This window comes from Dama dama, chromosome 18, assembly GCF_033118175.1.
Source record: "Dama dama isolate Ldn47 chromosome 18, ASM3311817v1, whole genome shotgun sequence".
NCBI classification, from domain to species: domain Eukaryota; kingdom Metazoa; phylum Chordata; class Mammalia; order Artiodactyla; family Cervidae; genus Dama; species Dama dama.
The window spans coordinates 56,899,266-56,913,088 of record NC_083698.1 but is presented as its reverse complement, the minus strand read 5'-3'; the positions used below and the strand labels follow the sequence as shown (position 1 = coordinate 56,913,088).

Here is a 13,823-nt window from a genome sequence, read left to right as displayed (position 1 = left end):
GTATACTATCCTTATTACTTTTGAGTAGCCAGGCTCCTTACCAGGACACGAAGGTGCTGACTCTGTTAAATTACCAATTTAACAAACTGGTAATACCAAAAAGTAGATATTCTGTTCATCAAAAGATACCTATTAAGAAGTTAAAAAGAAAGTGGAAGAAGATATTTACAATACATATCTCTAATAAAGGAGTGATATCTAGGCTACATAAAGATTACTACCAATCAATAAGAAAAAGGCAGATGACCAAATAGAAATATGGTGAAAGACTTCAACAGGCACTTCACAAACAGAATATCTAAGTGTCCAACAGATACATATGAATGTGCTCATCTTTATTATTCAGTAGGCTAAATGGAGATCAAAACCACAATCAAATACAACGACGTCTACTACAATGGCAAAAATTAAAAGGACAGAAAATTCTGAATATTCTGGAGACTGTGGAGCACTGAAACTCTCCTGTACTGTTAGTGAGAATTTATATCAGAAACTGTTTGTGGGTTTCACTGAAACAGAACAAATACACACCCTACAATCCATCAGTTACACACTTAGGTAAATTCCCAACAGAATTTGGGAATTTATTTATTTTCACAAAAGATGAAATGCATATTTATTTTCACAAAAGAAATTTATAAGAATGTTCAAAGTAGCATTATTTATTTATTTGTTTTTATTTTACATTGGAGTATAGTTGATTTACAATGTTGTGGTAGTTTCAGGGGTACGGGAAAGTGATTTAATTACACATATACTTATATCTGGCTTCCCACATTACGCTAGTGGTAGAGAACCCGCCTGCCAATGCAGGAGACTTAAGAGGTGCTGGTTTGATCCCTGGGTCAGGAAGATATCCTGGAGGAGGAAATGGCAACCCACTCCAGTATTCTTCCCTGGAAATTCCATGGACAGAGAAGTCTGGCAGGCTACATACAGTCCATGGGGTTGCAAAGAGTCGGACACAACTAAAGCGACTTAGCACATACATACATATCTATTTTTTTTCAGATTCTTTTCCATATAGGTTATTACATAGTATTAAGTAGAGTTCCATGTGCTATAGAGTAGATCCTTGTTGATTATCTATTGTATATATACATTATTGTGTATATGTTAATCACAAACTCCTGATTTATCCCCCACACTCACCTTTCCCCTTTGGTAACCATAAGTTTCTTTTCTAAGTCTGTGTTTATTTCTGTTTTGTAAATAAGTTCACTTGTATCATTTTTTAGATTCCACATATAAGTGAGACCATATGATATTTATCTTTGTCTGAACTACTTCATTTGATATGATAATGTCTAGGTCCATCCATGTTGCTGCAAATGGCATTAATTCATTCCTTTTAAGGCTGACAATATTCCATTGTATATATATGTACCACATCTTCTTTATCCATTCATTGGTTGATGGACATTTAGGTTACTTCCATATCTTGGCTACTGTGAATAGCGCTGCAATGAACATTGAGGTGCATGTATCTTTTAGAAGTATGGTTTTCTCCCGATGCATGTTCAGGAGCGGGATTTCTGGATCATATGGTAGCTTTATTTTTATTTTTTTTAAGGAACCCCCCCATAGTGTTCTCCCTAGTGGCTGTACCAATTTACATTCTCACTAAAGGTGTAGGACGGCTCCCTTTTCTCCACACCCTCATGTGCTTTTTGTCATCTATATACTTTCTTTGTATATGTGCTGCCGAAGCGAGCACATATATACTTTCCTTGGAGAAATGTCTGTTTAGATCTCCTGCGTATTTTTTCAGAGAAGGCAATGGCACCCCACTCCAGTACTCTTGCCTGGAAAATTCCATGGACAGAGGAGCCTGGTAGGCTGCAGTCCATGGGGTCGAGAAGAGTTGGACATGACTGAGCGACTTCACTTTCACTTTTCACTATCATGCATTGGAGAAGAAAATGGCAACCCACTCCAGTGTTCTTGCCTGGAGAATCCCAGGGACGGGGGAGCCTGGTGGGCTGCCCTCTATGGGGTCGCACAGCATCGGACACGACTGAAGCGACTTAGCAGCAGCAGCATATTTTTTGTTTGGGTTGTTTATTTTTTTTTTATATTGAGCTGCATGAGCTATTTGTATATTTTGGAGATTAATCCCTTGTTGGTCACAATGTTTGCAAATATTTTCTCCCATTCTCTGGGTTGTCTTTTCATTGCTTGTGGTTTATAGTGTTATTTATAACAGCTCTATAAGTGGAAATAATGCTATTGTCCATCAACAATAGAATGGATAAATTGTGAAATATTCATGCAATGATACAATATACTAAATAAAACTATACACATGAATGAATCTTAAGTATAATGCTGAGTGCATTAAACTAGATACACACAAAAAAAGCACACTGAATTTACCTAAAATTCAAAGTAGACAAACCTATTATATGGTTTTAGCTGTCAGGATAGTGGTTGCCTTTGGTGATGGTATGGTTAAAATTCATTGAACTGTATACCTATATCTGAGCACTGTACTATAAGTGTGTTAGTTTTCAATAATAATGTTTACATTAATTTAAATATTAGATTATATGAATACAAAGGAAAGCTCAGTTCTTCCCTCCTCAATCTTGTTCAGAAGGCAGAAGTAACTGAGTGACATAGTAGAGGTAAGCATGGTTGGTATGTTCCATGGGACAAAGGGGGATTACATACAACCTGAATTGAGAATGGAGATTAGTAAGGCTTCCCGGGAAAAATGATGATTCAATTGATCCTTAGAATAGGAATCAACAAGGTATATCATGGTTGTTAATTGCAGGCAATAGAACCCACTTCAGCTGGTCTAAGCAGAAGATGTTTATTAGAAGGTAACAAGTTACAAAATATCATGGAATATCTGGGAACCAGGCTTGGCTGCTACAAAGACATGATCCATATAGACACAGAAAAATATCCAATACCACCATGAAATTAATAGGAGAAACATCATTGACTATTTTTTTTCTGAAGTCCATGATGTATAGTACTGGATTCCTGTGCCACTACTGTCCCAGAGAAACCAGACATTTCTACTACTGTCTTGCCAAATAACCTAATCTCTCTATACACTGACATCCTTCACTTGCCTCCAAGTTTTGCAGTAGTGCAACAAACTGGTAGAAATGAACTCACTTACAGGTACTATAACGGCAGAAAACTGTACAGAAATTTTCTGACAGACCAGAAGGGTTGGAACGGATGTTGAATGAGCTAATGTATGGGATCTGCTGCAAACCAAGTAAAAGGAATAGGAAAGTAAGAAATCCAAAAAGAAGGAAGAGCAGATTTTAAGATATATTGGCATACAGCTATGTGAGTAGAACCAAATATCTTCACAGCCTCCCCTCCTTCTTATGTTAGAAGCTGCACAACTTGCTTCTCCATGATGCAGGAGTTTGTGTATTTCTGAGTGTGTGTGTGTGTAACTCTGGAGAACTTGGCAAATGATATCTGGACTAAGGCTGTTTGTTTATTTGAAAATCGGTATAGTGATACATATCAATACACAAAGCCCAGGACTGATTTGAGGGTTAAATGAGCCCATGTTCAGGTAAGCATCTCATGTAGTGCCTGTTATATACAAGAGATGCAACATAAACTTCTTTTATCTGAAAGAGAGAGATTATGGCAGTTGGTGAGAAAGGAGGACTTGAGACAGATGATGTGCAACTGATCATATTTTCTTCTTTTAGAAGCTGAACCTTCTAGGTAAATAAGTGGGAAAAAAATGACAAGCAGAACTTATGATGGCACACTCCTCCTTGATCCAGATATGAAAAAAATATAATTTCACATTTACCTGATGGAGCTACTTTTCTACAGAGAAAAATAAAAGGTGAGTGCAGCGATTACACATCACACAGAGCCAGTATAACAGGAGACAAGCTTTAATGTCAGTTACATGGAAATCCTATTCCATACCCAGGAAAGCAGAGGCTCTCTGGGGCCAGGTTATTATTATTTTTCAATTAGTCCTATTGAGGTATAAGTTATATGCAAGAAAATTCACCAATTTAACTGTACAGATCATTGAGCTTTGACAAATAACTACAATACAATATAAAACATCCCATCATCCCATAATTTCCCCCAGGCCCCTCTGAAGTCAGTCCCTTCACCTGAAAACTGGGCCTTGAGACACACTGATCCTTCTGTCATATTGGTTTTGATTTTCTAGAAAAAGAAATCATTCAGCATGTGGTCTTTTGTGGCTGGCATCTTTTATTTAGTATGGTTCTCCACTTTATCACTGGCCCTCTAAAGAGCCTTTCTATACCTATTTTCCTAATTATCTCTCCCCCTCTTATGAAATTTTAATACCACAGATATACTGTTTGTGTGTTTATATACTACATGCATACCTGCATTTTATACACTAAAAATAAAATTTTTCACACCCCCAGAACAAACATTTTTCCCCTTGGAGGCAATATTGCCCAACTGAGAATACATGATTTAGTATGATGCTTTTTTGATTCATCAGTATTATATCAGCAGTTGGTTCATTTTTATTGCTTTGTAAGTTTGATTGTATGAAGAGACATTCAAGAATGAATAGAATAATTGTGAATGTGTTACAAAGGTCAGGGATTAACCACATAATTCAATTACTGTTCTTCCTTAACTTTGATCCTTGGTTTCCCTGGTATTAGTAAACAGACCTCTTATCACACAGTTGTTCAAGCAAGAAATCTAGGAGTGATTGAGACACTTCCTTTCCCTTCATTTCTCCATATACAATTAATGTCAAATCCTGTCAATTTAACCTCTAGATTATTTCTTGAATCTGGTCTCAAGGGACTGGATTTTGCTATAATCCAGAACATTCTAGATGTTAAGAATTTTTATTTTTACCTTAAAAGAAATGGGAGGCCACTGAAGGAATTTAAATAAAGTGACTTGATTAGTGTAATTAAAAATTAAGACGTCTTTTATTTAGTAAATAGCAATTTAGAATGTAGATAATAATTAAATCACTTCCCAGGTGGCATAGTGATTAAAAATCTGCCTCCCAAAGCAAGAAACGCGAGAAATAGGGGTTCAGTCTCTGGGTTGGGAAGATCCCCTGGAGGAGGAAATGGCAACCAGTATTCTTGTCTGGAAAATTCCATGGACAGAAGAGCCTGGCGGGTGAACGGTCCATGGGGTTGCAAAGAGTCAGACACGACTGAGTGATTGGGCACACACACAGTAATTAGAAGGGACAAAGACTACATAGGGAAAGGGTCTTTCAGAAGTCCAGAGGAAAACTGATAGTGGTTCTTTTATGAATTTAAGGGTGGGTGATGGGAAAATTGGGAGACATGCTATGGTCTCGGGGGGCCCATGATAAGAACTTAGTCAAGCTCTCACTGTTAGATGATAATGTAACTGCAATGAGAAATTCAGATAAACCCTCCTATTGCTTTCTGCTGCCTTGATTTAGTCTCTCTCTTTTTTTTTTTTTTTGCCAAACAAATCATATCTTAAAGAAATAAAGTATAAATATTCTTGGATCATTTGCTGATGAGTTGGAAGGAATTAGAGAATTAGAATGATACTTAAAAGAAAAAAATATTTTGTGTACTTAATGAATCTACTTTGCTTTCTGTCCATCTTAGGATATTTCCACCCCTCCCCCACAGTGGTTACTGCAATACTAGTATCCATGTATCTACTTCAAATGGTCTGAAATCAAATTTTACACAAATAGTTTTGACTGTATAGATATACATGTATCTCTGGGGGCCTCTCAAAGTGGTCTTTAACCTATTAAAGGTCAAGAATCAATGACTTACTGTGTTTTCAGTGTAGAGTACCTAGAGATGCATATGACAATAGTTCTCATTCTTAAAGCACATAAGGTTTACATCATGTAAACAGAAAAATGACAAAGTCACACTGCCAGTCTAATGGCAACAAAATATGAACAAAATTCTGGAAGCTTGTTAGTTACACTGGTGCTTTATCTCTTCCAGGTGACTTCTGAAGCATGGCTGCCAACAATACTTCCTCCTGCGATGACCCTATATTGACACCCCATTTAACCAGGCTCTACTTTGTAGTGCTTGTTGGAGGGCTGATGGGCATCGTCTCCATTTTGTTCCTACTTGTGAAGATGAACACCCGGTCTGTGACCACCACAGCAGTCATTAATCTGGTGGTGGTTCACAGCGCTTTTCTGCTTACAGTGCCTTTCCGTTTGACCTACCTCATCAAGCACACTTGGACATTTGGGTGGTCCTTCTGCAGATTTGTGAGTGCCATGCTGCACATCCACATGTACCTCACATTCCTGTTCTACATGGTGATTCTAGTCATCAGGTACCTCATTTTCTTCAAGCACAAGGACAAAGTGGAATTCTACAGAAAACTACATGCTGTGGCTGCCAGCACGGCCATGTGGCTCCTGGTGATTATCATTGTGGTACCCCTGGTTGTTTCTCAGTATGGAATTCATGAGGGCTATGATAGCCACCACTGTTTCAAATTCCACAAAGAACTTACTCATGCATATGTGCAAGCCATCAATTATATGATAGTCGCTATTGTCATAGTCATCGCAGTGATTCTCTTGGTCCTCCAGATCATCATCATTGTGTTGATGGCACGGAAGCTCAGACACTCCTTACTATCTCATCAAGAGTTCTGGGCTCAGTTGAAAAATCTGTTTTTTATAGGAGTTATTCTTATTTGCTTCCTTCCCTACCAGTGCTTTCGGATTTATTACTTGTACACTGTGGCACACTCAAGAGACTGTAACTACAATGTTGCATTTTATAATGAAATCTTCTTGAGTGTAACAGCGATTAGCTGCTTTGATTTGCTGCTCTTTGTTCTTGGGGGAAGCCACTGGTTTAAGCAAAAGATAATTGACCTATGGAACTGTCTTCTGTGCCGTTAGCCACAGACTACAGTATTCAACATTACCTCCTTAATATTGACAGTAAAAACAGGAATGGCTATTTCATTACTCAATTAAAACCATGTCTTGATGAACCAAACAAAAGGACTGTAAAATGTCAGAGCATTCATTTCAGCCTTTGTTTAATTCTTATCATCTCTGAATGACACATATACAAAGACTAGTGATGTTCAATCTACCTGGAGTTGCAATACTGCATTATTTTCCAATATAAAATATCTACTTGGCCCATCCGGTACTATGGGTCCAATGGTTTCTGAGTTTTACTACCTAATTTTCATTTCCTCAGTTTGAAACATGCCCTTTCCTTAGGTTTTGGACTAGATTCAGCCCTCTAATTCTTTTCATTCCACTTAAACTTAGGTAAGTTAATCCTAGTCATGATTCTACATCAAAGACACAAACTTCACTTGGCTAACCAGATGAGATGACCATTCAACTCACACCCTCACACACACACACACACACACACACACACACACACAAACATATGAGGGGGGAGAATAGTATAAAAAAAAAACAAAAAAAAAAAAACCCACTTTTTTTAGATTGTCAAAACTTCGATAGGAAGTCACTAATCTAGACATCAAGAGAAACAGAACTCTGTGACTAAACAAGGTACCTAGATTTGTCTTTTGAAAGATAAGTTTTAAGGATGAGATCACTTTCCTCAATACCTCCAAAAAAAAGCTTACCAAATATACCTAAATGATGGTGAAACTGTAACTTAGAGAATAACCCTGACCAATATGCTGCTAGGCATAAAAATTAGTTCCCAAGGGAAGTGATTAAATTTCCCCTCTTTCTTTTTTTTGAAGGATTTCTCCTTGTCTTGGGCCACAATTTAGATTTTCCTTGGAGACAGAAAGTTATATTGAAATTTTAGATTTCCCTTCCTCCCTTAGTTATGTGTCTTTAAATAAATGAAAACAATGTTCTAAAAAAAGAACTTCTGAGAAATATATAGAAAAACCATTAAGCTAGACTATGAGATTAGACTGCTAAATTGAAACATAGGACTGTGGATTTTTTCCCTCATGCTCACATTTCAACTATTTCCCTCAAAGTTTCACAATCTTGAAACTTAGCAAAGAACTGATCCTGTTTCCTATTTGATCCTTCAAAACCTGAAGTGATTCTTGGTAGGAAGAGAAGAAATGAGTGAATTAAGGTAATTTTTTTCTTCCCCCAGCAAGGTAAATGTTTAGGATTTAAAGATTTTTCTTTATTTGTTATACCCTATGCATCCACAAATTCATCAAATGAATAAGATATCCTTGTGAATTTTATGATTACTGAAATTGCTGAGTCATAGAAATTAATTTTGAGGAAGAAAAGTGACAACATACTGCATATGTGACTTATTCAAATTTTTTTCCTGTTTTAAATTTTCTCTTATCCATCTTTTTTTCTTTTTAAGTTATAATTATTTAAAAAACTAAAAAATTATTTATGAGAATTACATTGTTTCTCTCCTTGTATATCCATGTCTTACTATCATAATGTCTTGTTAGCTTGTAGATTGTATTAATATTATAGTCTCTTTCAGTCTTTAAATATGTTGAGGTCAGGCAATTATGCTTTTCTCTGTATTATCATATATTATAATAAAGAGCCTGTTTTACGGACCTATAAGAAATGCTATCCCAAATATAGAAATGCAATGTATAAAATATTCATTAATATTTACAAAACAAACAAACATTTCATTTTGTCGGTTCTTTGTCTCCAGTTGCTCTAAAAGTGAATCTCATGCAGGAGTAGGAGTGACATTGGCCTCTCAGGCTACTTTTGGATGTCACAATTATAAAAGAGTACTTCTGGCATTTGATGACTAGGGTTAGAGACTAGCCTTGCACACAATTAAAAATTATCAAGGTGTGCAGCCTTGCACACCTTGCCTTGCACACAATTAAAAATTATCAAGTCTGTGAAGACTTCCCTGATGGTCCAGTGGCTAAGATGCCATGCTCCCAACGCAGAGGGCCCAAGTTAGATTCCACATGCCACAACTAAGACCCAGTAGAGCCAAAGAAAGAAATATTAAAAAGAAAATTATTAGGTCTTACTCTCTATTAGAATGTTCTTCAAGACATTTGTGAAATAAAACACATGATCGTAAGAATCAGAGCAGTTACTTAGGTTTTGTTCACTTTTCATAAACACATAGTATTTTCTAGGTATGATGTTAATTTTTCAAAATATCCAGCTACTATGGATATTGAGGAAAGATTTTACTCTGTTTTCCTCAGAACTTTACCAAGAATTGTTCATACCTTTGGAAAATCATATTGTCAATGGCAATACCATCTATGACATGATATACAACACACACACCTGTAAACAATATTTGTAGTTGTATTCAGGTAGATATTAAATACATGTGCCAACATCAGACTGCCTTATTTTGTCTCCTTTGAGATCATGTCTGAGCATTTACACACTGAAATACATATCTTTTACAAATAACTTTCTCTTTCATCGCTTATCTATGTTACAGTTAGAACATTATATATATATACATATATATGTGTATATATATATATATAGGTTGTGTATATATATATAGGTTGTATTTATTTTAGAATGGTAAAAGTATTGCCAAATATTTGCAGTAAAAATTAAGACATTGGGTCTGCAAGAATTGAGAACCACTGAACTACCACAAATAGGGTCAGTTTAAAAGGGAGTATTGCCAATTATGACATATGGACTGGAAAAATACTCCTATATTTTGGAAATACTTAACCTCAGTGTTATTCAATTGTGTTTTTTCTTGCCACACCACGTGGCATGTGGAACTTCTCCAACTAGGGGGACCAGGGATCAAATCCATGCCCCCTGCAGTAGAAACAGTCTTAACCACTGGACCACCAGGTTAGTTCAGAGTGCTTCAATTCTAAATTATTTTTTTCATTACCGTAGTGATTAAAAAAGTAAATACAACTTCCAGGAAAATACAAAAAGAATATATATGTATTTTTCCCTTTTTGATAAGACAAAGGCATTTCCCTGAACCGGGTAACTTTGATTGGCTCATGATTAGTATGTACCAGATTTTGAACCCATGGATAATGGCAATTTTTTTTTCAAATGAAATGAATTTTGTGCGGAATGATTCAAAAAGTGCTGAAAATTCCCAGATCTTTCCCAAATCTATCTTAATGGGACTGTCATTAAACCTGCAGTCCACAGTTAACATGGCAGTTCTTCTGAAGGAGGGCAGCAGGTAAAACCGCTTCAGTCAGCAGCTCTTGAGTGTGAAGTCAATGACGTGAACGTTTGTGAAACTGCCATTTCCTAGACTTGGTAGATTTTGCCCACTTAACCTCTAATGAAATAAGTCATAAACCAAGGACTCTCCTACCTACTGGGGCTGACAGGAACAAGGAAACTCTGCTTGGAATGAAAGGTGAAAGTGAAAGTCGCACAGTCATGTCCGACTCTTTGCGACCCTATGGACTATATAGTCCATGGAATTCTCCAGGCCAGAATACTGCAGTGGGTAGCCTTTTCCTTCTCCAGGGGATCTTCCCAACCCAGGGATTGAACCCAGGTCTCCCACATTGCAGGCGTATTCTTTACCAGCTGAACCACAAGGGAAGCTCAAGAATACTGAAGTGGGTTGCCTATTCCTTCTCCAGCAGATCTTCCGGACCCAGGAATCGAACCAGGATCTCCTGAATTGCAGGCGGATTCTTCTCCAGCTGAGCTATGAGGGGAGCCCCGTGCTTGGAATAGTAGCTGACAAAAGACTTTGAAAACAATTAGCAACAAAAACCCTATAGCAAAGGGGCATGGCAATGATGGATTCACTTGAATCAAGCTGCAAAATCTCAGAAGGCCAAAGAGCATCTACAGATACCAGAAACCGGGCCTTGGACAGGGAACCTGAGAAGGGTTTTGGTCTTGGGCATGGCTGATCATAGTTCCATTTCTGTGATAGAACCAGAATGTCAGGCATTTACCAAAATAAAACTCAGAAAAATGAGCAAGTTCTATTTCCTGAAGGGATATACATGTCGAATGGAACTTCCAGAGATAGGAGTTAGGCCCCAATGTCAAACTGTACCTGATGGAGGCTTCAACACAAGACACATTGTAAAAGAAATAGCAATCAAAAAGTATGCCCTTTGTAATAAGGACATAAAAACAGACACATAGATCAATGGAAGAGAATCAAGAGCCCCCAAATAAACCAGTGCATATATAGTCAATTATTTTATGACAAGGTGCCAAGAATACACAATGGAGAGAGAATAGTCTCCTCAATAAATGTTGCTGGGAAAACTGAAAAAAACCACATGCAAAAGAATGAAATGGGACGCTTATATTGTACCATGTGCAAAAATAAGCTCAAAATGAATTAAAGACGGATTCAAGATCTGAAACTGTAAAATTTTTAAAAGAAAACATAAGGAGCAAGATGCTTGACGGAGGTCTAGGCAAAAATTTTTTTGGATTTGTCACCAAAGGCAAAAGCAATAAAAGCAAAAATAAACAAGTGGGACTTCATCGAAACCAGAAAGCTTCTGTACTGAGAAAGAAACCAGCAATAAGATGAAAACTTTCAGGATGAAGAAAATATTTGCCTATATTTATATATGTCTAATAAGGGGTTAATATCCAAAATCTACAAAGTACTCACACAGCTCAATAGCAAAAACTCAAACAACTCAATTAAAAAATGAACAGAAGTAAACAGACATTTTTCCAAAGGAGACATACAAATCACTAACAGTTATATGAAAAGTTCTCAACATCACTAATTATCAGGGAAATGAAACCAAAAACATAATTAAATATTGCCTCACACTGTTAGAATGGCTTTCATAAAAAAAGAATAACAAATGTTAAGGATGTCAAGGAAAAAGAACTCTTGTGCACTGTTGAAGGGAATGTAAATTGACATATCCACTATGGAAAATAGTATGCAGTTTCCTTAAATATAAAAATGGAACTATTGGATGCAGCAATCTAATTACTGATTTTTAATATCTAAAGAAACTGAAAACAAGATCTTAAAGAGGTATTTGTACTCCCATGCTCATTGCAGCATTATTCAGTGACAGTCAAGATATAAAACAACCTAAGTGTCCATCAACATATGAATGGATAAAGATGTATCATATATATATATTTTAAATGTATGTACATTTCCTTGGTGGCTCAGAGGGTTAAAGCGTCTGCCTGCAATGCAGGAGACCTGGGTTCGATCCCTGGGTTGGGAAGATCCTCTGGAGAAGGAAATGGCAGCCCACTCCAGTATTCTTGCCTGGAAAATCCCATGGACAGAGAAGCCTGATGGGCTACAGTCCATGGGGTCACAAAGAGTCGGACACGAGTGAGCGACTTCACTTCACTTCACTTCACATTTACAGGGACTTAGGATGGTGGGGAAAATAGAGATGTTGGTCAGAGGGTACATATTTGAAGTTATGTGAGTGTGAATAAGTTTAGAGATCCAAGGCACAGGTATGATGACTATACTTAATACTGTATTAAACAGTGGAAATATGCTGAGTGTAAATTTCAGGTGTACTTGCCACACCCAAAACACGGTAACTATGATATTAATACTAGCTTGATTATAGTAATCATTTCACTATGTATATGTATATAAAATTGCATGTTATATACCTTAAATATATTTAACTTTTATTTTAAACATATTTTAATTATAGCATTAACTTTTAACTTCTGTCATTTAAAAAATACTATCAATACAAAATTTTTCAAAAGGAAGAGACAAACATGTTCTTTATTTTGACACTAGATGGCAGCCAAAAGTAACAATTTGTATCTGCTTTTCAAAGCTTTGTTACTTGAGTTTGAAGCTTAATTTATTTTTGAAAAGGGGATGGGGTTGAGAAAAAAAGAAAATGAAATAACAGTTTTATATGGCTTTTGAAACTGTGGTAGATTCTCAGGGTTTTTTATTTTTTATTATTAAAAGGGATATTTCAGAGTAACTTTTCCTGTGGGAAGTCGACTGAGAAGATATTATTAACATATAACTCTTTAGGTATAAGAGCAAAAATAATACTGAAAGCAAATATTTGGGCTTAGGTCATAGATATTTTCATGCTTTATTTAAATAACAGTTGCTGTTGTTCAGTCGCCCAGTCGTGTCCGACTCTGCCACACCATGGACTTCAGCACGCCAGGCCTCCAGGTCCCTCACTATCTCCCAGAGTTTGCCCAAGTTCATGCTCATTGCATCGGTGATGCTGTCCAGCCCTCTCATCCTCTGATGCCCTTTCTTCTGCCCTAAATCTTTCCCAGAATCAGGGACTTTTCCAACAAATTGTTTGCATCAGATAACCAAAACACTGGAGCTTCAGCTTCAGCATCAGTCCTTCCAGTGAATAATCAGGGCTGATCTCCTTTAAGATTGACTGGTTTGATCTCCTTGCTGTCCAAGGGACTTTCAGGACTCTTCTCCAGCATCACAGTTCAAAGGCATCAACTTTGGTGTTCTGCCTTCTTTATGGTCCAGGTCTCACAACCATTAGCTGCAACTAATTTTTGAACCCATATTATGTTGATTCTTGCAAATAATTTGTAGAATAACAGTTGTTTTTTATAGAGGATTGAGATTTAGGTGACCTATTATTATTTTTTAATCAATGCAATTTGTGTAGTATTTGAATGTCTTTAACACAGGATTTCAGGAAAATTCCCTACATCTTAAATCCTGAAAAGGCTGGAGCATAGGAGGAAAAGTATCTTACTGACCTTCCCTTTCAATGACAGCCTTTGATTAGCTCAGGGAAACTTTTATTCTTCTGACTTGTAAACAGTGTGATGAAGTATTTCTCCAAATTCTATGCTATATGATTTATAATGGCTGAAACCTATATCAACCAAAAATTAAAAAAAAAAAAACTAGGAAAGAGAAAGCAAATTAATTTTATCC

At 36.6% G+C, this 13,823-nt stretch overlaps 1 protein-coding gene across 3 annotated transcripts in view; it reads left to right on the top strand.

Annotated features, from left to right (window-relative positions):
- The window catches only part of GPR141 (G protein-coupled receptor 141), a 53,008-nt gene extending 44,458 nt beyond the window's left edge, over positions 1-8,550 (top strand). For all 3 annotated transcript variants that reach the window (XM_061165356.1, XM_061165358.1, XM_061165357.1), the window contains 2 exons: positions 3,693-3,835; positions 5,958-8,550. In XM_061165356.1, the coding sequence (XP_061021339.1) occupies positions 5,972-6,883 (912 nt within the window). In that variant the 5' untranslated portion in view covers positions 3,693-3,835; positions 5,958-5,971 and the 3' untranslated portion in view covers positions 6,884-8,550. The remainder of the gene's footprint in view (positions 1-3,692; positions 3,836-5,957) is intronic.
- Positions 8,551-13,823: the final 5,273 nt, after the last annotated feature.